At 41.2% G+C, this 24,231-nt stretch overlaps 1 protein-coding gene across 1 annotated transcript in view; it reads left to right on the top strand.

Annotated features, from left to right (window-relative positions):
* The window catches only part of CDH20 (cadherin 20), a 50,051-nt gene that overhangs the window by 22,460 nt on the left and 3,360 nt on the right, over positions 1 to 24,231 (top strand). Inside the window, exons 6-10 of the mRNA XM_047086313.1 lie at positions 3,658 to 3,911; positions 10,467 to 10,603; positions 13,288 to 13,409; positions 17,938 to 18,055; positions 22,723 to 22,974. Coding sequence (XP_046942269.1) covers positions 3,658 to 3,911; positions 10,467 to 10,603; positions 13,288 to 13,409; positions 17,938 to 18,055; positions 22,723 to 22,974 — 883 coding nt within the window. The remainder of the gene's footprint in view (positions 1 to 3,657; positions 3,912 to 10,466; positions 10,604 to 13,287; positions 13,410 to 17,937; positions 18,056 to 22,722; positions 22,975 to 24,231) is intronic.

Raw genomic sequence — 24,231 nt, 5'->3', positions numbered from 1 at the left:
GGATGGCTAAAATCAGGAAAACTGATAAAATCAAGTAATGACAAGGATGTTGAGCAGCTAGAACTTTCATGCATTCCTGGAGGGAATTCAAAATGATACAGTCACTTTAAAAACCGGTGTGGAAGGGGCACCTTGGTTGCTCAGTCGGTTGAGCCTCTGACTTCAGCTCAGGTCATGATCTCACAGTTCATGGGTTCGAGCCCTGCATCAGGCTCTATGCTGACCGTTTGCTCAGAGCCTGGAGCCTGCTTCAGATTCTGTGTCTCCTTCCCTCTCTGCCCCTCCCCACTCACGCTGTGTCTCTCACTCTATTTCTCAAAACTAAATAAACGTAAAAAAAAAAAAAAAAAAAACTTAAAAACTGGTGTGGAGGGGTGCCAGGGTGGCTCAGTCAGTTAAGTATCCGACTTCAGCTCAGGTCATGATCTCACAATTTGTGGGTTCGAGCCCCACATCAGGCTTGCTGTGGTCAGTGCAAAGCCACCTGGGCGCTTCGGATCCTCTGTCTCCCTCTCTCTCTGCCACTCCCCCACTCACACTCTCTCTCACAAAGACTAAAAAAAAAAACAGAAACAAACAAAAAAATCTTACAAAAATATATAAATAAAAATTGGTCTGGAAGTTTCTTATAAAGTTAAAAATAAATTTAACCATATAATCCTACAATCCAACTCCTAGGTTTTTACCCAAATTAAATAAAAATCTATGTTCACACAAAAACCTGTATGCAAATGTTCATGGCAGCTTTATTCATAACCATCAGAAACTGGAAACAACCCAAATGTACCTCGAGTAGAGAAGAGATAAATAAACTGCTACACCCATATCCATACAGTAAATAGTAATAAAAAGGGACAGACTATTCATTCACAAAATAACATGGATGAACTTCAAACGCATCATGCCTAGTGAAAGAACAGATTCAAAAAAGTATTTCCTGAACAGCTCCATTTATACATTTTTTTTAATTTTTATGTTTTTTTTAATTTTTATTTTTGAGACAGAGTGAGAGACAGAAAGAGAGACAGATGGTGAGTGGGGGAGGGGCAGAGAGAGAGGGAGACACAATCTGAAGCAGGCTCCAGGCTCTGAGCTGACAGCACAGAGCCCAACCCCAGGATTGGGGGTCATGACATGAGCCAAAGTTGGATGCTCAACCACCCAGGTGCCCCTACTACGTTCTTATAATAGAGACAGAACATAGATCAGTGGTTGCCAGTAGGAGGGACTGACCACAAAGGAGCCACTGGACAAGGAGCAATGGTGGAGTAATGACAGTGATGGAACTGTTCCATATCTTACCACGGTGGAAACAGAACTATGTGTTAAAACTTACAAAACTTTATACTAAAAAAAAAGACAAATTTGAATGTATATAAATTAGACCTTAATTAAAAAGAAAACACAAAATGGGGTGCCTGAGTGGCTCGGTCAATTGAGCATCCAACTTCAGCTCAGGTCATGATCTCACAGTTTGTGAGCTCGAGCCCTGCATTGGGCTCTGTGCAGCCAGCTTGGAGCCTGGAGCCTGTTTTGGATTCTCTTGTCTCCCTCTCTGCCCTTCTCCCGCTCACGCTCTCTGTCAAAAATAAACATTAAAAAAATAATAATACAAATTTATACCAAATTACAAAATGACTTAAAATTAAGGAAAACAAACTTTACCTAGCTCAAACCTACCATAAACAACAGTGCCTACTTTGGGTTACCAATAAGCAAGAATTCTAAGAGAACATAATGTAATCTAACAGGAATAGATGAATATCTAAATTTTGAGAGTAAGTATAAATAAAATGAATTCGTAGGGCACTTGGGTGGCTCAGTGAGTTAAGCATCTGGCTTAGGTCATGATCACACACTTCCTTGTATTCAAGCCCCTCGTTGGGCTCCGCACTGACAGTGCACAGCCTGCTTGGGGTTTTTGGTCTCTCTCTCTGCCCCTGCCCCAGTCACGCTGTCCCTGTACCTCTCAAGATAAATCAATAAACTTTAAATACACAGATAAATAATTGGTAAAACTATTCCTTCAAGTAAAACTACTCCTTCCTATCATATAATCTGAGTGGTAGATTTCCCTGTTAATAAAACTTTGCCTTGTTTAAAACCATTTTTTATTTATTTACTTATTCACTAAGTTATCTCTAAACCCAACATGGGGCTCAAACTCAAAACCCCAAGATTAAGAGTTGCATGCTCTACTGACTGAGCCAGCCAGGCACCCCTGAAGCCTTGCCTTTTGACTAAGAACTAAGGAGACAGGCAAGCTGGTGGAAATGGTGCCTGGGTTTAAATGGGAATGGCTGACAGCAGGACACAAGGAATACAATGTAGGTTGTAAGTAAATGCAAAACAAGTAGTAAGGGAACAACAACAAAACAATGTTTTGTTAGAATTTGAAAATACCCAATTTAATTAAAGCCACTTCTGCTGTTTCTCAAAAGCTAAGCACTTAATTAAATGGACACATGCCTCTTTCTAACATCAAATGTGCTGACATGCAGCATATTTTATGAAAAAAAGTGCCAGTGAATATTTAGTTAGAAAAATTTAAATCACTGCCAAGTGGACAGGTGACTTTTAAGCTCTAGTTACTGCTTCGCTACCCACTGTAATTATTTTAAAGGTTGGACTTGCCATGATTTTTTTTTGTTTGTTTTTTATTGGTGATGTTTTGAGGTAATTGTTGCTCAAAACATTTTGATATTTTTTTTAAAAAAATAAATGGGTCATTCTTTTTTTTAACGTAAAAATAAATGGATCGTTCTTAAGGGATACCATTCAAGTTCACTTTCTTCCCTAAAATGTTGTATTTTTTGACAGAAAATATTCTTATGGTATGAATAGATTTAAAAAAAAAGGAACCATCAAAAAAATTATATGTATGACATGGAATGTTACCAGACGAAGTTAAAGTTTTGTGGATGGCCTCTGAATGAGGAATTTAAAAATCTAGACCAGCAGGGCACCTGGGTGGCTCAGTGTGTTAAGTATCCAAGAATTTATCTCAGGTCATGATCTCACGGTTCATGAGTTCGAGCCTCGCATCAGGCCCTGTGCTGACAGCTCAAAGCCTGGAACCTGCTTCGGATTATGTGTCTCCCTCACCCTCTCTGCCCACCCCACTTGTGCTCTGTCTCTCTCTCTCAAAAATAAATAAACATTCAAAAAAAATCTAGACCAGCATTTCTACTCTGACACTACGTAACCATGTCTGCTTAGCCCAGTATTCTGAGCTTCCTGTGTCTCAGTCTCTCCAACTGTAAAATGAGGCCACGGATTAGGTTCTCAAAAGAGATTTTTACAGGAGAACAGCTATGGTAAACTTAATACACAAACACTGATCTAACACAGTGCTCCGAGAACCCTTGTAAGGTGCTTATGGTGAACTACCATAAGTAGTAGTTCAGGACACTGGCTGCCTTCACTCTCTGAGGTGTCTAGCATCTTCCTTACCTTCTTTACCCGATTTGTGGAAAAGGACCTTAAGAACAAGAAATACAGAACAAAGGAAAAATTCCCTTGTTTTTCCCTTTGCCTCTTTCCCACCATTTTAATGAAGATGGAAACCCACCCCTAGCCGTCAATCTTGGCCATCCTTTAGAACCTTGACATACATGCTCACGGCTAATCAATTTTCCTGTTACTGTTACTTTTCAGCCCCTGAGTTTTGAAAGCAAGAAAAGTTACACCTTGAAAGTGGAAGGAGCCAATCCTCACCTAGAGATGCGTTTTCTGAACCTAGGCCCATTTCAGGACACAACAACAGTGCACATCAGTGTGGAAGATGTGGATGAGCCCCCCATATTTGAACCTGGCTTTTATTTTGTGGAGGTTCCTGAGGATGTGGCAATTGGAACAACCATACAGATCATTTCTGCCAAGGACCCAGATGTGACCAACAACTCAATCAGGTTTTTCCACAGATTTCACCTTTCCTACATTTTCTAGCACTTTTTCCCTTTGCTTCTTCTGAAGACTCTCCTTAGTTCTTCCTGTTTAAATAGCACGGCCTTTTCACGTTATTTAGAAGTATTATGTTGGCAACTCACTGTCAATTGGTTTAGCAAAAAGCACACGTGTGCACACACACACACACACACCTTAGTTTTCAATCATGGCTCCAGTGACATTTTGAGATGGATTCTTTGTTGTCATGGGCTGTTCTGTGCATGGTACAATGTTTAGCAACATCTCTGGCCTCTACCCACTAAATGCCAGTAGCACCCCTGAGTTGCAACAACCTAAAATGTCCCCACGTTTACCAATGTCCCAGGAGGAAGGGGTGGGGAGGTCAAAAGCATCCTCAGTGAGAACTACCAAATCACATAAAGCACAGACAGACACAGAGATTACCAAAACATTAAAAAAAAAACAAACCTGTCAAATCTTAGGGCACCTGAGTGGCTCAGTTGGTGAAGATCTGACTTCAGCTCAGGTCATAATCCCACAGCTCGTGAGTTTGAGCCCCACATCAGGCTCTATGCAGACAACTAGAGCCTAGGGCCTGTTTCAGATTCTGTGTCTCGCTCTCTCTTTGCCCTCCCTACTCATTCTCTCTCTCTCTCTCTTTCTCTCTCTCTCTCTCTCAAAAATAAACATTAAAAAACCGTTCTCTAATTGTCAAATCTTAGTGAGGAATACAAAAGTGATCATTGCACACTCTTTCAATTTTTAGGAACATTTTTCTACTTTAAAAAGATTAGAAGGGGCGCCTGGGTGGCGCAGTCGGTTAAGCGTCCGACTTCAGCCAGGTCACGATCTCGCGGTCCGTGAGTTCGAGCCCCGCGTCGGGCTCTGGGCTGATGGCTCAGAGCCTGGAGCCTGTTTCCGATTCTGTGTCTCCCTCTCTCTCTGCCCCTCCCCCGTTCATGCTCTGTCTCTCTCTGTCCCAAAAATAAATAAACGTTGAAAAAAAAAAAATTAAAAAAAAAAAAAGATTAGAAAAAAAGTATACTATATATATTTCCACACACTATAGAAAAAACATAGAAACTACTCCTGTCCAAGGCTTCAATCCCATGTAGAATGGCCAGACAGGGCTTTCTATTTCAAGCCTTCAGATCAGTCTCTCCAAAGTGTGTTCTGAACTTAAAGATTCCAATCAAGATGCTTCCCCATCAAGGGGCAGAGGAGAGCGGCTCCTATAGCCATGGCCATTTACTCCCATCAATTCTGGAACCAAAGTGCAAACAGCTGGTGGACAGGTTGACACCTCAACCTTCCAGAGCAACTGCCAAGCCTCTGAAGCTCAACACAAAAGATCAGGATTCCAAGGCTGTTTGAGGCCATCTGTCACATTCATTGTGGAAGCCACATGGTAAAACGGATCTGGGGCTTTGGTGCATGCAGACAACACATTTTAAATGCACCCAATTTATCAAATGCCTTTTCTATCATGGGTACTTCCTTCACCTAGTGCTATTTTGTATTTAAAATGTGCTTTTTCAGTTCAACGAGGACAGTTCTCTCCTGAGAATAACTATAGTGGGGGAAATCTGCTTCGTCTAACCAATTAGTAAACATTTCACATTTTCAGGCATTACAGAAATGGCTAAAATGATTTTGCTTGAATTCTGATCTCTGATTGTTAGAAGCCAACTAATCTTTCTAGTATAAATTATACCAACTTTATAGAAGTGATATTCCAACCTTAAACTTTTTAAATGTATGATAGGAAGGAAAAAGTTAGTGAAACTATATTATCCCCAACAGAAATGATACATAATAACCATAACATAAATGAAACAAATTCTGTAAATTCATATTTTCAGAAGGCAAGAAAACACACATACATATATATTATATCTATCATATATTAGAGATAAAATAATATATCATAGATATAATATATGTATCTTCTAATCAATTAGTTAACCTACTCATGTTAGGGAAGATACTGTGAGGAAAGCTTCAGAGAATAAAACTTTATGGGGGGAAGAGAGAAGTAAAACAAACACACGCTTGAAAATATCAGAGCCCATTTCTAAAATAGTCAATCAGAAGACCCAGTGGATACTTCTGCATCTTCTTTTTGGATTCTAACTCTGGACTTCCACATGGTTAGCACTGGAAATATGACTGTTAGAGAAGTCACACTGCTAAATGACAAGCAAAAGGGACTGAATGGAGTCAGAAAACACACACCCTAGAGTGTATGTGCAGTATTCAAGACTGAAGTCATGATCTTCAGACATATGTAGAATGAAAGCAAGATACCAACAGGACTACATCCACTACTGCCATGGAGCAGTGAGGCATACACAATTAAGAAACCCTGTCTGGCTAACAGAAAATGCTGCTTCAGATGACTGGCCTTTGAAAACCATCAGTAGGGGTGCCTGTGTGGCTCAGTCAGTTAAGCATCCGACTTCGGCTCAGGTCATGATCTCGCGGTTTGTGGGTTCAAGCCCCGCGTCAGGCTCTGTGCTAACAGCTCAGAGCCTGGAGCCTGTTTCAAATTCTGTGTCTCCTTCGCTCTCTGCCCCTCCTCTGCTCATGCTCTGTCTCTCTCTGTCTCTCAATAATAAATAAACGTTAAAAAAAAAAAAAAAGAAAAGAAAAAGAAAAAGAAAACCATCAGTGGGTCAGCATCAGGAAGGTAGATAATGGAGAGGCTTTCTATTCCAATAGATCCCAGTCAGGAGGAATCCACGAGTGAATGAATAGGCCAGAGGCAGAGAGCAGGGTCCACTGGGCGTATTCTGGGGCAGCACTCTAGGTCCTGAGAGAGAAACTGGCAAGAACAGCCTGACGGCCACAGGCCTGGAGACAACAGATAAGCATTCAGGCAGAGGGGGCAAGGGATTCCACTTATCAGAACTGGGGGTAATTCTCCCTCTGCATTTTGGGTGCAAAGGGGAATTCATATTGCTAGCTTTAGGGTCCCTGACTCTTTGTACAGCCTCACAGCAGTAAAGAATGGTCCCTAAACCCAAGTAGAACATCAGGGGTCCTGGATTCTCAGAAGGAAAAACACTTAAAATCAAATCTCTGGAGATAATTTAATAAACCCACTTGGAAATTACTGTCCTGTTATCTTTCCCCAAATTGTTCATTTTATCCTTATTTTTTCCTATAGAAGTTATTTTCTTTTAAAATAATTTGCATGTTATATGCACCTTGGCTAATTCATCTTCTACATTTTTATTAAAATTAATGAGATTTATATTCCTAAAAAGAAAACACATATTAAATTGCCCTAAAATCAATATATCACCTGAAGTTAAAATGTTATAGATAAAAGGCCATTTAATTTTTTAAAAAGATTGTCAGGACTTTTATAATCTCCTTTCTAGAAAGTCTATGCCACATTCAGGCATATAAACTGGTCGTGATTTACTAGTAAATCCCAAAACTAAATCTCAATATTTAGTTACGTATACATGAAAAATATAATGTTTAGTATCTCCTAAACAATTTAGGATCTCCTAAATTTTTTAATAAATGCTACAGGCACTTCTGGCAAACAGGAAACTGAACCATTTGGCAACTGAAATAGACTTCTGCTGGTATGGAAACAGCCTGCCCTCCTGTCCTCTCCTACGGGGGGGCGGGCTGTGTGTGTGTGTGTGTGTGTGTGTGTGTGTGTGTGTGGATTTAGCAAGCCTGCCCATTGACGCCCTACCTTCAAATCGCTCCCAAATTCCGAGTGTGCCCTCAGCCAAGCCATTAAGCAGGGAGCCCAACAAACACTAGTTATTGTTCACTGAAGGCTGTTTTGTCTGTGTATATTATGCCTATTCTGCCCATAATAGGTGAGAATATTATGGTTAGAGAAAGGAAAACCACCTACATAATTCACTAGTGTGTCCCAATGTCCCCATTTTCCATCTGTACCTACACCTTTAATCTGTTCTCCTGCCTCCTGAAAACTGGCCCAGCGTCCCATCCAGAGCAGGGAATGCTACCGCTGCCACAATTCAGTAGCTTCTGCTTTGGGAAATCGGAGGGGGGGTTCCACTGCTGAGGGAGGCTTCTCTGAGGCGAGCTTGCGGTGCTTCTGCTCAGTGTGTCACCAGGCAGTACCGTCAGGGTTCTGTCAGTTACTTCTATCGCTCCATCTCCTACACTGTCTGTGACATTTGCTGTGGCGCTGTAGCTGAGTGTAGAAAGCTGGCGCATCATAGAGGCCGGGGGCTGCCTCGGCACTGTGCCTACCGCTTGGAGAGCCGCCACCAGGGTTATGGCTCTGTGGGCTGAATGGCTGACTGAAGAAAAGACTGTCATGAGCCAACCAGTACTTTTTTCCAAAGACAAATTCAACGCTTAAAATAGTGAACTTTAAAACTACATCACTAATTACACCTAGAAAAGAAACGCTCCAATTAATTTTAAGTGAAATTTTTAGGCATTGTTGTTCTTTATTAAGAAGCCAATAGTTTGCTATCATGGCTTAATCTATCTTCAAGAAGAGAGAAGGCCGTGTTCCCTTAAAGAATTTCCTACGTTCCATGTGCAGTAAGGCAGAATGGTGTGGTGGTTAGCAGGAACCGGAAACCAAACTGCCCAGGCTTGATTTCAATCTTGAGCAAGTGACTTAACCAATCCAAGCCTCAGTTTCCCTACCTATAAAATCAAGACACTGTACCTACCTCTTAGGGATACTGTAAGTATTAAATGAGCCAATATATGTAAGGTGTATAAAGCAGTGCCTGGCTACAGTAAGTGTTCATTAAGTAGGGTCAGAAGCAGAGAAAGGCATTAATGTACTTCCTTAAATTTCCCAACTCTTGGAGAATTATAACTGAAAGGATTCCAACTTCTCCAGCCCTTAGTGGTCACCTTTCCCTTTAATTCATAATCTCTGAACAGCCATTCTGAATTCCTACAGAAAAAAAATACGTCTTTGGAAGAAAACATTTTACCAAATAATACATATACATGACATAATACATACATACATGTGTATGTGTGTGTGCATATATACATATCTACACCCTTGTACATATTTGAAACAGTTTTACCATCAATATTTACCCTCATAGCAGTCTGGCATGCATATGTTCTATTTCATTTTCTTTCAATGCTAGTCTGAAAAACAATGCACTACAGAAACTTATCACTCCCATCAAAATGGCAGTTCCCCAGTTTCCACAACTTTAAGATATACACTGTAATCGCTGAGAACTCTAAATAGAATTCTGAACCCAATATATTACAGTAGTTTTATATGTACATATATAAATATATATGTGCTACCTTTGCAAATTATTAGCTGTTTAACTGTATGAAAGTGACTTAACTTCTCTTAGTTTTCTTTTCTGCTAATTGAGAGAATACCTACCTCCTAGAGATTTTATAAGAATTTTAAAAGAAGCTATAAAATATCTGGTATTCCATAAATGGCAGCTATTATAATTACTCACCATTACCAAGGACTACACAGATTCTCAAGAATGGTTCTCAATCATGGCGACATATTATGGAGGGTTTTAAACGTACAGATGTCTGAATCTCCCTCCACACTAACTGAATCTCCCAAAATGGAGACCACATGAAAGAACACAAAGGGTCAGACTGCCAAATCAGGTTCAACAGGAATTATGGAGTACCCAGGTAAATAATAATTCAAAGGATACAGACAATAGCAAACTATGAGGCAAGCATTCTGTCCTTAGAGAAGTCTGAAACCGTCAGGTAAATATCCTTCTTTTCCTGTGTAAGGATGAATTTTGGTCCACACTGAACATGAAAGATAAAAGCAATGAAGTGCACTGCCTGAACAAGAATGGAGCCATTTGGGTTATGGAACATCTGCTTTGTATATACCATTAATTATATAACTCACATGATATTTTCTAACAAGTTGTGCCCCATAAATTCATAAATTCCAAGTTTATTTACATGATGCAACCTAGTCAAACCTCGTTCGCCCTACTAAAAATACTGCATGAATAAGGGCTCTCTAGCTATTAAATACTATTACTGTGTATGTCAGCAGATCAGTCATTAGCATGTTTACAAAGGACCTAATGCAAAATCCTTCCTTCTCGATAGGTGATACTAATTATAGGGACTGGAAACACTAACTATAACTTTTCCAGTTCCAATCTAGCATTTCAAAAACTTAAATAAATAAAATTCATTTTGAACAAAGACATGCAGAGATTGATACTCAGAATGTCCCAAAAGCCTTAGGGCAGTATTAAGATTTAAAAAGCTGAAATGGATCTTTAATTGGCTTAAAACTGCCCTAAGCCTTGGTACCCTGTTTTATTTCAACTTATGAATGAGAAAATTCAAGCAGTAATACTTTGTTGTTGGTTTTTTATGGGTTTTTTTTGGGGGGGGTGTTGGTGGGGGATTGTATCTGGACATGATAAAAACAGCAAATGCAGTCTTCCAAGTGTCCGTAACTCAGAACTCGTTGCACCATGTTTCACATAGTATGCACTCAGTTCTCTCATGAAATATGCTGTAGTATATTTATCCAAATAAAGCAACGCATTTAATCTGTGTTTTTGCAGATATTCCATTGACAGAAGCAGTGACCCTGGAAGATTCTTCTATGTTGACATTACAACAGGTGCCCTAATGACTGCAAGACCCCTTGATCGGGAGGAGTTTTCTTGGCATAATATCACTGTCCTTGCTATGGAAATGAGTAAGTAACACAATAAATTGCTCTCCATAATGTGACAAAATATAAGCATTGTAGAATGTAGACATTTCTAGAGCTTGTTGGAACAAGCATTACATTCTTTATGGGAAGAGACGGAAATTATGGTTTATACAAGTAAGTGAATGCATTTAGTTCAAATACTTACTGAGTATCTCCGATATACCTAGTCCTGTGCTAGAGATTAAAAACTAAATAAATAAAAAATAAAAAATAAAAAGCAAGACACTACACAAAAGCAATACCAAAAATAGCATCCTTAAATCAAGGAGCTAGACTTCTATATGAAGAAAGGGACAATTCCTGAGAAACCTAAAAGGCTTTGAATCCTTAATAAGACTGGAATGCACACAAATAGTATGGTCGGGGGCAAGAATTCCTGTCCCCTTCAAGGGTCCTTACAGCTGGACTAAGAATCAAATTGACATGAGACAGATTAACAAGAGAAAATCTAATATAAGAGGTGTATATACAGGGAATCCACACAAACATAAAAATTCCAAAGACAGGCACAATGAACTATACCTGTCATTCTGAACTACGGAGAAGGGAGTAGGAGTTTGGAATTTCAAAGGAAAGGAATGCACTTTCCAGGACTATAAGAAGAGCAAATGTTTAGTAATCAGAGGCTAGCCCGACCATACAGATGGGTCACTAAAATAAAATCTGTTGAGAACCCTTATTCTGGGAAAAGTTCCCAATTTAGATTCTTCTCTGTGGGTTAAGGGAGGGACAAAAGTCTGTTTTGAACCCACAGGGCTTCAAGTCCTTCAGCTCAAAATAATCCACATGCAAGAGTGGCACATGGGTAGGGGGGGAAGGGGGTTGTTGTCCTTAAGTATAAAATATTATCACTGGATGAAAGGCAGCATTTATAACATATCACCCTTACTATGCACATACATACACACAAACATGGATACAAAAATTTGAGACATCTTGCACTAAAAGGCAGATTTATGGGGCACCTGAGGCATCTGACTCTTGATCTTGGCTCAGGTCATGATCTCACAGTTCATGAGTTCGATTCCTGCATCAGGCTCTGTGCTGACAGCACGGAGCCCACTTGGGATTCTCTCTCTCATGCTCTCTCTCCCCTTCCCCCACTCATGCTCGCTCACTTTCAAAAATAAACATTAAAGAAAGTAATAAAAGGCAGATTTATGAACATAAATGTAAAAATGGAAAACTACTAAAAACTAGATTAACATTTTGGTGATGGTAAAAGTTCAGGGAAATGCAGACCATGAGGTACTGGCAGAATTATGTACAGCCATTCAGAGAGGCAAATGGGCAATTATGTTTTGAATTAAGATTATCAAAAATATTCACTGTCTTTTTCCTCAAGAATTCTACTTATAATAACCCTCTTAAAGAAATAATCATAGATACCAACAAAAATCCATGCACCAAATGTCTACCGCAGTGTTATTTTAACATAGGGGGGAAAGTGGGAATGACCCAGAAGTCTAATAATACAAGTCTAAGTAAATTGTTATAACCACACAGTAAAACGAGACTATCAGCAGATATTAATATACATGTCTTCAAAGCATATTTCAATGACACAGGATAATACTTCCCTAAAAGTTCTAAATCCAACTTTTTAATTTTGCTTCATTGCAGTCTATGCATGTGTGTGTATGTTTCCATACTTTCGGACACATATGTAACATTACATATATAATGGATACAGCCGGTGGTGGGGTTGTAGATCATATCTACCCTGATTTTTTTTTTGTATTTTCATGATTCCTTCTATAAACAAGTACCATGGTTATAATGGAAAAAAATTTAAGTATGTCAGCACTTTTGGTAAATAGGCAATAGAAATATTTAAGGGGAAAATATAGCAGAGCATAGGTATTTGGGGGAAAGAAAGGAAAAAAAAAGAATAAGGCATTCTGAGATTTCATAAAACTATTTAGGAAGAATAATTTATGTCTCTTATAATTTCTATTTTGTCTTCCTGGGATGTGGCCAAAACAAAAAAGGACAGCAGGGACATTCCTGGGGCTGTGAAATTGTCCTTGTGTGCCATTGCCAAGCAAAAGACAGACCAAAAAGACACACTCCCCCGTGAGTGATTGTGAGTAACTTCTCCTGCCCCGGCTAAAGATACAGATTCGGTGTGTGTTTGATCCTGAAATATCTCCTTAGTTCCTAAGCAGAAATAAATGTGCAGTGTTATCTGGACTCCCGCGAATAGCTTGAAACCTTCTGAAATATAATTCGATGATTATTCCATAGGAACTGATTACTCCACAGGAATCAAGCCAAGAATGCCACAGAGTATACATCCAATTAGAAATGGGCTGTTTTCAAGCCCAGAATACAGAACTCACCTGTCTTTAATTCCAGAACCTGAAGGGTGAGCCTCTTTTTAAGACGCGTTTTACATACCCGCCACCCCTCGGAGTCAGACTCTTCTCCTTAACCTCCTGACGTCACACGCTCTCTCAGACACACCCCTTGTTTGCCCAGGCGCCTACGTTCTGACCGCACTCTTACTAGGCAGCACACACACCCTGCATTTATCTTGCCATCTTCACGTTCTTTACTCATTCCTTTAAAAAGACGGACTGACAAGGTGAAAACCTATTCCAGCAAAGAGCCACCTTCTTGGACTGCTGACCCCTCACCTTTGGTCTTCTTTGTGTTCTCTTTAGACAACCCTTCCCAGGTTGGAAGTGTTTCCGTCACAATCAAAGTCTTAGATGTGAATGACAATGCTCCAGAATTCCCCAGATTCTATGAAGCTTTTGTATGTGAAAATGCCAAAGCAGGGCAGGTAAGGCAGTCTGTGTGGTGTGTATGTTGGTTAACCTCCAACAAATAAAAAGAACCATTACTGGGGCGCCTGGGTGGCTCGGTCGGTTAAGCGTCCCACTTCGGCTCAGGTCATGATCTCACGGTCCGTGAGTTCGAGCCCCGCGTCGGGCTCTGTGCTGACTGCTCAGAGCCTGGAGCCTGTTTCAGATTCTGTGTCTCCCTCTCTCTCTGCCCCTCCCCTGTTCATGCTTTGTCTCTGTCTCAAAAATAAATAAATGTTAAAAAAAATTAAAAAAAAAAGAACCATTACAGATAACCAAATGTGCCCTCAAAGAAATTGAGACTCCAGAAACTAGCAGTTTACAAGAGTCCCCAACTTCTGTGCATCATGCCGCAACAGTTTGTTAGGAAAAGCATGTGGAGCCCCCAATGCATTTTATGACCTAAACAATGCTTTTATGGTAGCCTGATTCACAGGCTGGCCTGAACTTATCTACCCATCTTGTGACTCAACAGTATAGTACCGACTACAGGAATATGTGCTCTGGGTCCTGGGAGCGAGGGACCATGAAGACCAGAAGAGTCCTCTTTTCCTCAGTTGAGCACTCACAGCTGAAAATATCTGCAGTAGGGAAGGTTTATTCTTATATCTTTCCATCTCCCTTTCTTAACTTCCGACAACGGGCACCTTGTTGGGGGACTGCCTGCCCTATTCTCAGAATGCTTTGTTACCTAGAATACCTACACTCTCTCTCCTCCCTCAATTAAAACACCATTTTCTTAATGTTGTTCATGTCACATAAATTTTGAGAGGAAAGGAACTGAAGGAACAAGTTTCTACCAATTTGAGACAGCCATAGTTCTATAATCTGTAGAGACATATTTGTACCTTCTTTTATAATATGCTTTTAAATGAATAATCTGGTTGATCAAATTCCAAGTGGTGTAACTGAGAAACATCCAGAACTCTGCTTGGAGTAGCCATGTAGTCATGCGTGCAATGGGCTACTGCCCACCCTGTGCCCACCCTTCTGTACCTCAGAGCACAGGCCATGTCCCTGCTTCCGTAAGATGCTTTCTTGTCTACCTATAACCCAACAGACCCCCTAATAGTCCTAATTTCTTCTTCCAAAGTATATTCTCTGGTCCTGTGGATTCTGGTGGTGAGGCAAATGGGTCAGTATAGTTTTAATATGAAACTTATGAGGCTATGAAGCACATATCTACACGGCAAGGACTCATGCTTTGGTACTTCAGGTCTTCTGGCTGAAATGCAGATTTTGCTTTCACTTCTACACCTGGAAAGTGGCACCTTGCTGCACAAACTGACGAGTGTGTACAACCAAAACTGCTACCGGCGTCCGTACTCACCAAAGATTGAGCCCACACGTCTCCACCATTCTCACTCAAAAGTGATTCACATTCTCCACAGGGGAAAAAAATGCCCTATAATGATTCTGATCTAAATCATCTCATCCACTGTTTCTTAAAACTCAGTGTAATGGTCTATAGCACTCCTAAAAACTTTTTTTCAACAAGTCTAGGATAATTTTACTTCCACATATATTGAATTTCTAGGAAGACTTGAAACATTACACAGCTAATAAAAGTTACAATCCTGACTTTACAGTGTAACAAATGATCTGTGTTATTATAAGTAAAGAGAGAAAGTATCAAAACTACCTGTATACGCTCGCTCGTGCTCACAGTTATATAAAGTTATGACTACATGTGAACAAAGACTGGTGGAGGCAGGATACAAAAACAGCAAGTTACTGTGCTGTGGTAATTGAGTTTTGAGTGAGAAGGTCTGGACCTTGATTTTAATAATCTCTTTTATATTATAAAAATTTCATATATAGCCTATGAAGTATAATATATAAAATTGTATTGTATAAAATTTTACCATGACAAATGTATAATACACGACAAAGCTAATTACTAATCTCTATTATAAAGAACGTGACTAGCAGCACAGCAAATTAACCTCTTCTCCCCCAGGAAATGATGTACTGACCTTCTTAAAGGTCTTCAGAATAGAAGTTATATTCTGACAGCTCAATAGCACTTCAACTACCTCTCTTATTTTTGGAGCACACACGTATATCTCCCATTTCTACATTTCTAAATACATCTTTTAATGGCCTGTTAGTCCTTTGAAACCCAATTTAGTTGTGACTTCAAGTTCAGGTCATGAGCCACAAGTCTGTCATATTTATCATCTTTAGCCCAAGACACTGAAAGTCCTACCCCTTGATTTTGGCTCTGGGACATGTTTTGAAGATTTTTCAAAAGCACACAGCTCGGTAGGCATGTCTGGCGTATAAAGAACCAGGCCTTCTTGTGTTAGAGGCGTCGGGTAGTCGTCAGCTGTGTGTCCGCCGAGGCGGGATATGTGCTTTCCTCCTCGCAAGCAGCCAGGAAGGAGGCCCACAAAGAAATCAGACAACATGCCTGATGCTGGCTAAAGGCAGAATGAAACCAGCTAGGCAGAATATTGCATGGCAAGTGGGGCTGAGAAGGAAATCTGACCCGTCAGGATAGTGGAGGGCAGGAGAGCAGGCCACTATGTTCCCAATTGCTACAGATAACCAAATTTGCCACCAAAGAAATTTAGCCTCCAGAAACTAACCCAGCAAGGCAGTGTCTTTGCTCACTCATTCTTTAAAAGCTCAATCATGGACCAGTCCTATACCTCAGGGCCCTCATCTCACCAATATATTTATGATTTCACAGGTCAGATATTCTGAAATGATTTACCCAACTATGTTTGCCAAGTTATATATAATCAACCATTTATAACATTCAGTAAGAGGTATGTTTTGTTAAAAAAGAGAGAGAGAGAGATTCTGTCTTTATGTGTTTGGCACTGTGCGAAAGATGGAAAATACAGGATTTGTCTCAGTAGGGATAGGGTGGTAGGGTGGCCCTCATATGTGAGCAGAACTGACACTAGGCTATGCCATGGGGCAAGTTCATCTCTCAGTGCTCAATCAACCTCTCTCCTTTATGCAACTCCATTCCCTCAACCTTTAGGTTCAAAAGAGGCCAGCTGCCAGTTGGGTTTGCAGGAGGCGTATCCAAAAGTGGAGTTCTGGTATAAGATGTTTATTAAGGAATGCCCTTGGGACCAATGCCTGTAGAAGAGGACGACTTTGCAGGACTAGGCAAAATGAGAAGTCCAGCTGTGATGCAGACCCACTAACAAGGCTTGCATGACTTCAAAGAGCTCTAGAACTAGTTTGCCCAAGTTTAGACGGGATGGTCAGGCTTTTACACTACTACATCAGTCATTTGCCGTGGGCTTCCCTGGAAGGATGTGGTAAGTGTGGGTAGTTGACTCTCAGCAAATGAGACAATCCTCAAAGAGACTGACAAATCTGGGGCATCAAATCCTTCATTGAAGGGGGATCTGAACAACGCAGTGTCCACCAGAAGGCCCCCAGCTGGGAGCCTCCCTCTCTTGTTATTTAACTTTCGGTATACTGAGGGGTAGCATTACCTCCCTTAATTTACAGAGGAAGAAATATAGACTAATAAGCAAGCCGACCTGGGCCCGCCAACTGACCCTCGATGCTCTGGTTTCTACCCTGGCAGAGAAGCATAACCAGTTTTAAACAGCAGGAAGGTCAAGTCTACAGGTTCAGGCCCAAGATGGGTGGGAGGTATCTGTGGCATTGGTTGGTAGAGGAAACACATAGGAAGGTGACCATCCATTCAACACTTTTTCTATATCTCTCCCAGTTGGCCTGCTGCTTTTTCAATCGCATATTCTGCACTGCTTTCTTTAGTAGCTTTTTTACCATGGACTTTATAACCCTCCTAGCAACATACTACTTTGAAAAGCACTATGGAAAAGGCAAAGTTTAGGCCAAAGAGCTCAAAAGAAAGCCATCCCTTCTTTTGTTCTCCTCACCCCCAAACCCTGCTTCTGACGCCAGTCTGTTCCACATATCCCACCCGAGATCTTGGGCTCTCCACGTTTCCTAGCTCCCCTTCCAGCCAACCAAAAGCAACTGCCCTGTGACCCATCCCCTCCCAGCTGTGTTCCATTAACCTGACACAGTAGATGTTGACGTGTCTATTTCTCTTCTAGGTATTGGTCATTTTTCAATAGAGGCTTCTCAAAGATAGCAATTTGACCCCGAAATATTAACCCAAATGGTGAAGTTAAGTAGGTGAAGTAGAAGAATGGAAAACAGAAACAAGCAGGGCCTTGTGGCATCCCACGGTGTTCTTATCCAGTCTTCTCTTCAGACTGCTTAAAAACACTGGTGTTGGTGTGAGAATTTGTTATGCTGATGCCTAACCCCTGAAGTATTCAGGTAACATTCACCATGTGCCAAATATGTACTCAGGCCCAATAATAAAGACCAAAATTCAATCTTGAGTGGTGTGATGCCATGGAGAGTTTCCAGGTAAGTTTTAGGATGCCTTTCTCATTAGGTAAAACAATCCACTATCGGATTTTAGGGCTTGGGATCTCACGGGGTCCTGACGATTTTTCTTCTGACTCTGACTCACATGATTCCATGTCACCCCCTCAGCTGATCCAGACAGTGAGTGCCGTGGACCTAGACGACCCACACAGTGGTCAGCACTTCTACTACAGCTTGGCTCCCGAGGCTGCTAACAACCCCAACTTCACCATTCGGGACAACCAAGGTAACCAGGTGGATAGGTGGCCACCAATGCTCTTCTAGCTTGGGCTGGAGACTTCTGTTTACCATGCAAACGGTGTCACGCCAAAGGTCACCTGCTCTTTAGCAGCAGCAAAGACATTAATGCTCATTTGCAGTGTCTTTTAAAGTTTTGTTTCAAAACATCAAAGAAAAAAAGAATGTCCTCTGCTGATTCTGAAACTTTCAGTTAGTTGACAAATGTTTGAGAGCTGCCTCTGTGTGAGACACTGTGCCAGGCACACAGGCAAAAGCCTTCCTTCTTTCCCACAGATAACAGCCATGTGTGTATGTTCTACAACTATGGGGGAAATCTGAGAAAGATAGAAATTGAACTAGACAAAGAGAGAAACCTGAGGGAACATGTCTGGGCAAGCATCAAAGGGGATGACAGTAAAGAGCTCCCAGAACAAAAGGGAGACAAAGCCTAAGATAACAAAGGACAAATAGGGGATCACAAAGAGTAGTCTGAGCACTGAAACAACTTTGTTACTTTAGAATGGTTTTAAAAAGAAAGAGTCAGGTGGGGTTTCCTATTCTAGAAACCATTCCCCACTACAACTTAGCCGGAATGGAATTCTAGAGCCCTCTTTTCCAGTAAGCACTCTGATCAGCTAGGAAATTTGTAAACCTAGCACATTCTTCATCGGGCACAGGTGGGAAAAGGAGGGGCTTCTGTTCCCCAGCCAGATGATTTTCAAAGGAGATCAGAAAAAAAAATCTTAAACTGTCAAGTGAACTCCTTCTGTTACTAACTCTGCTACTTTCTGTCTGACCTCGCAGAGAGAGATCGTCACTTCTCTGGGCTCTACTAGCCTCATTTTTATTCCAATTATAAAATATTAATTGTCACTGTATAACAACCTAAACAAAGGGTAACAAAAAGTCATGACTAGGCCTGCCTGGTCTTAGTCTCAAACACCAATTATTTGAGACTTAAAGTATTAATTCCACCCCCCCATCATATTCTGCCATTAAAACTTAAGACTATTAAACCTGTTTTCTTTTACGTGGAAAATGTTCCTCCAAGTCTTTCCTTTAACCTTCTACATGTTATCATGAAATCACTCTAACAATTCTGGAAGGAAGGGTAATATAAATCATAACAGCAGAAGTACTACAATTAAACATCCCAACATTTTTATTGGATCAAAGTTTGAAGTATTCATTTATCTGCTTCACAGGGAAATCCTTCCTACAAAAAGTGATTTTAGCCCCCTCAGGACTGGTTTTACAGCGGAACCCCTGGGGTTGGGAGGATGATACACTGTTTCTCCAAATTTTCAGTGAAATGTCACTCTGTTCTCTCACTCTATTTGTCAGATTCAGTACGGAAACAATATGCAGCAAAATGCTGCAACTTTCTTAAAGATGACTTTGGACACCAATTCATGGAGCCAATACTTTAAAAAGAAAAGCCACTAGAACATGATGACTATAAAAGAAATGACTCATTACTTGGAAGGTTTTCCAAAATGAAAGTCAGCACATCTTCAATAGAAAGAACGAACTCTTAATTTCCTCATAACAATTATCCCATGAGTACCTTTTACTAAGGCTCATGAAAAATTGAACATCTGATTTGGTGGATCCGCTGTCAGGACTCCAACTCTCGTGCCCTACACATGATATCCTTTTATAAACACAACAAGCACTACCTCAAGTAGCGCCTTTTTAATCCCCAAAGCATTATTAAGAGGACTGTGTGTGTATAACAATTTGCAGTTTCAAACATATTTTCCCATACTTTGCTTTATTTGATATTTTTAATAATCTTCTAAGGTTTCAAGGAAGTTACTAATCCCTCCGATTCTCACTGTCTCATTTGATAGATAAGAAAGCAAATGGCCCAAGATTTGAAACCGAGTAGGCTAAGTGTATTTCACTGGTGTGAAGTGTATTTTCCTGGAGTCAGAGAAAGACAGAAATCGTATGTTTTTACTCATATGTGGAACTTGAGAAACTTAACAGAAGACCATGGAGGAAGGGAAGGGGAAAAAATAGTTACAGACAGAGGAAGAGGGAGGTAAACCATGAGAGACCCTTAAATACAGAGAACAAACTAAGAGTTGATGGGGGGAATGGGGGAAGAGGGAAAAATCGATGATGGGCATTGAGGAGGGCCCTTGTTGGGATGAGCACCGAGTGTTGTATGTAAGCGATGAATCATGGGAATCTACCCCAAAACCAAGACCACACTGTATACGCTATATGTCAGCCAACTTGACAATAAATTATGTTACAAACAAAATAATAAAGTAAGTAAGCATTTAGAGTAGAACTAGAATTTGGGAAAGGTTTCAGAAAAAAAAAAAAGTTTTGTGTCACCTCGGAAACAAATATTGCTTCCAAATGGGTTACTAAAGCCCTAATTATCATGTTCAACAAAATCTTCACAAGTGGCTACTATATGCCAGACCCCTTCTAAGACTACACTTAGCAACACAATGCTCTGATCTTTTTTATTTAACTGTAAATAATTCTAAGATCAAGAAACATGTTGTGTAAGTAGGCATGATATAATACTTTTATGAAATTCATCTCTGGTCAAGCTTTCTACAAGTCTTACAACCTAGCCTTGATTAAACTGAAAAATAAAAAACAAAACAGAATTCTGTGTGAAAAAAAAAACTTGGTTTCTGGAAACACAAAATTAACACTGTGAAAAAGAATTAGTAATACTTAGCTACAAAATCTGGACAAACAGAAAAGTAGGGAGGCTGTAGAGTAGACAGAGATACTAATTAATCCTCAGGTTGGCAACGAGTTGCTATATTCCTCCACTGAGAAGGAAATAAAAGAGGAAAGGGGCCTGTACCAAAGCAGGAAGGGATTTCCACTGGCTGGATAATTTTCTAGAGTTAGTATCACTAAACTAAATTAGTAGTTACACAGCACAATAGAAGAAATGTTTATGTGGAGTCAGAGAGACCAGAGTTCAAATCCCAGCTCTGCTACTAAGTAACTTTGAACAAATTATATAATCTCTCTAGGCCTTAACCCATCCACTGTAAAAGGGTCAGATTATCACTATCTCATCAAATGTGAAAATTAAATGAGATACTGCATATAAAGACTAAGTATTTGCACATGAGCACTCAGTAAACCGTAACTGCTACCATGAAAAGGCAAGGCAAGGAGGAAGTGAAAGAGCTAACGAAGGATAATGTGTTCATCAGAATAGGCTAGCCTATGCTGCAGCAACAAATGACACCAAACTTTCAGTGGCTTAACACAACTAAAGTTAATTTCTTGCTCACATGAGGCTGATTGTGGGTGTGAGCAACGAGGACAGCTGTCCACGTAGCTCAGTGTCCCAGGCTGCCTGGATCTCCACCTTAAACGTTCTTGCATAACACCACGCCAAGGCAAGAGAACACAGCGACACACATACCACCTGCCACGTGCTTCTACCTGGAAGTGACAGCAATCACTTTCGCCCATTTATCGTTATCAAAAGCAAATCCTGTAGACGTGCCAAAATTTAAGAGGGTAGAAAAATATAATCCTTCATTATGTCCAAGAAGGGAAGGAGAACCAGAAATATTGGTATTAATAATGTTCACTTTGGTCAGGCTCTCAGAAGTTTTTGTGTAGTTCTAGACTCTTCCCGGTGAAATGTAAAACACATCCAGAGGACCATCCACGTCGATATTAGCTTTGAGAGTCACTGCCTACATGTCCTACCACATCTCTCAAACTTTTCTTCTACTGAAAATGATCTGAACTTTGCAAAAAAAGACATGACTTACGATGCAAACCCACTGGAGGAAACGTGAAAACACAGATTAAAAAAATAAAAGATCCCAAAACACTACATTAGGCAAATATAAATATAAATACACACACTTACACACACCACCTTTGTGGAAACACATCAAATAATTTTGCTAATCCCCTTTAAAACTGGAGGAAAAAAACTAATATTGCCGACCAGGTATGAATTTTCACCACATTCATATTGTGTAAACTCAGACCACCAAGAAGGGGGGAGATAACAGGGTGTATCAATCATGTGATTAGGGGATTTCAAGTAAGCTTCTGCTAAATGAGCAGGTTCTTCAGAAAGCACAGGAGGAGGTGGTGACTGCGTTTCAGAGACATAAAAGAAAATAGCAGAAGACGTGAATTCCAGCCAAAATGGCAAAAATAAGCAATCTGCCACAGCCAAGAAGGCTCGTCAGCGTTCTTTTCCTGGAGGCACGAAGCAGCCCTGTGGCCTTGGAAACCTGCTGAGCGGGAACAAACAGGGACCACAAGTGGCCAATGATTGTTCATTTATATCAAGCTTTCACAGGAACATTTCAGTTAGATCTGAAGTCTAACAGTTCGCCCTGGGCACTTTATGTCACAAAGGGTAAAACAGACTCTCAAAAAGGGTTTCTCTCCTAGGCCTCAGGGTTTTGCCTAGAAGCAAGCAAAAATCCAATGTGTCTGAATTCAAACGCTGATCCACACAAACCAGGAGTGGCTGCAGCTAAATGCCTCCAGGAAATGTGCGACCGTCCCTCTCTGCCCATCCCACATCCCATCCCTGCGCTCTTGCTTTCCTCAACCCAAGAAGTTAATTCACTCGTCGGTTCTTGCATTTTCTTCTTTCCTCCCATTATCCCTCTCCCCATTTTTCAATCCTGGAATCCCTGTCTTCTTCAGATAACACTGCCCGGATTCTCACCAGGAGGTCTGGCTTCCGGCAGCAGGAGCAGAGTGTGTTTTACCTGCCCATCCTGATAGCAGACAGCGGGCAGCCGGTACTGAGCAGCACAGGCACGCTGACCATCCAGGTGTGCGGCTGTGACGACGACGGCCATGTCCTGTCCTGCAGCCCCGAGGCCTACATGCTCCCGGTCAGTTTGAGCCGGGGCGCCCTCATCGCCATCCTGGCCTGCATCTTCGTCCTCCTAGGTGAGCAAGCGGCTCCCTTCTATTCTGTGGGGTCCCGCAAGTGCCTGTTTCGCCATCGTTCTAACACAGCTGTTCAAACCCGGTCTTCTACACCAGGCTTGGTGAAAAGGTGACAGAGGGAGGCCGGGAAAAAATAGTCCCTTCTATTTTGGGGATTGATAAAACACACGTCTGTCTTCACAAAGCTTACTTCAGAACAAAGCAAGCTCATTTTGACACCACAAAATCAACATGACAATTTGGGGCGGGATACAAGAAACCCCTCTTCTAACCCCTTCATTTCAAATAAATAGAAGCTAAATCACAAAAGGATAGTGACGGGCCCAAGGCCAATTGTCAGAGGCAGAGCCAGAAGCGAAATGCAGCCCAACCCTACACTGTGTATCTCTGTATCTGGGCCGTAAAGGCTCTTCTCCTAAATGTTCATTCTCAACTTCTGGAGGCGGTGTTACAGAGAAGAGGGACAGGGTATCCCGAGGGGACAGGAGACAAGGGTAGGTGTCATTTTAAACAAGGTGGTCAGGGGCCCCTGGATGGCTCAGTCTGTTAAGCGTCAGACTCTTGATTTCAGCTCAGGTCAGGATCTCACAGTTCATGGGTTCGAGTTCCACACGGCGTTCTGCGCTGACAGCGCAGAGCCTGCTGGGGATTCTCTCTCTCCCTCTCTCTGCTCCTCCCCCACACACACATGCTTTCTCTCTCTCTCTCTCTCTCCTTCTCAAAATAAATAAACTTCAAACAAGGTGGTCAGGGCGGGCCTCACTGTAAAGGAGACCTTTGAGCGGAGACCTGAAAGAAGTGACAGAGTGAACCCCAAGGGCGTCTGGGAGAACAAGCTCTCCGGGGGCATTAGCACCCCTCCGAGGCACTGCGGCCATCTAAGGGGGAGCAGAGACTACACAGGGCCCACAGGGCCGGTGTGCCACTGCTGCTGAAATACAAAGATGCAATGACAGGCTAGTGGGAGAGCACCAGCGAGACAGAACCCTTTATTCCTTCCTCCTCTCAAATCATACAGTGAGGCTGCCACCCACCTCCCTTGCGTATCAGGCGACTGGAGCAATTCTTTTTCAACTCAACACTCAAAAACAAACAACAAAACACCTAAACTAACTCTGGAAACCACAAAAGCATCTGTACATATATCCCAACTCTTCTGATTGAATTACTTCATTGCACACATGTTTTGCTTAGAAAAAAAGCAGACACAGAAGAGAGTAATAATATTCAGCGTGAAAGAACTGCTAGCGTTCTATG

The sequence above is a fragment of the Lynx rufus genome, unplaced genomic scaffold (assembly GCF_022079265.1).
Source record: "Lynx rufus isolate CCGP_SWC_20201006 ecotype Redwood Valley unplaced genomic scaffold, mLynRuf1.p SCAF_20, whole genome shotgun sequence".
NCBI lineage: Eukaryota > Metazoa > Chordata > Mammalia > Carnivora > Felidae > Lynx > Lynx rufus.
The sequence above is the reverse complement of the archived record's forward strand: the minus strand, read 5'-3'. Positions and strand labels throughout refer to the sequence as shown.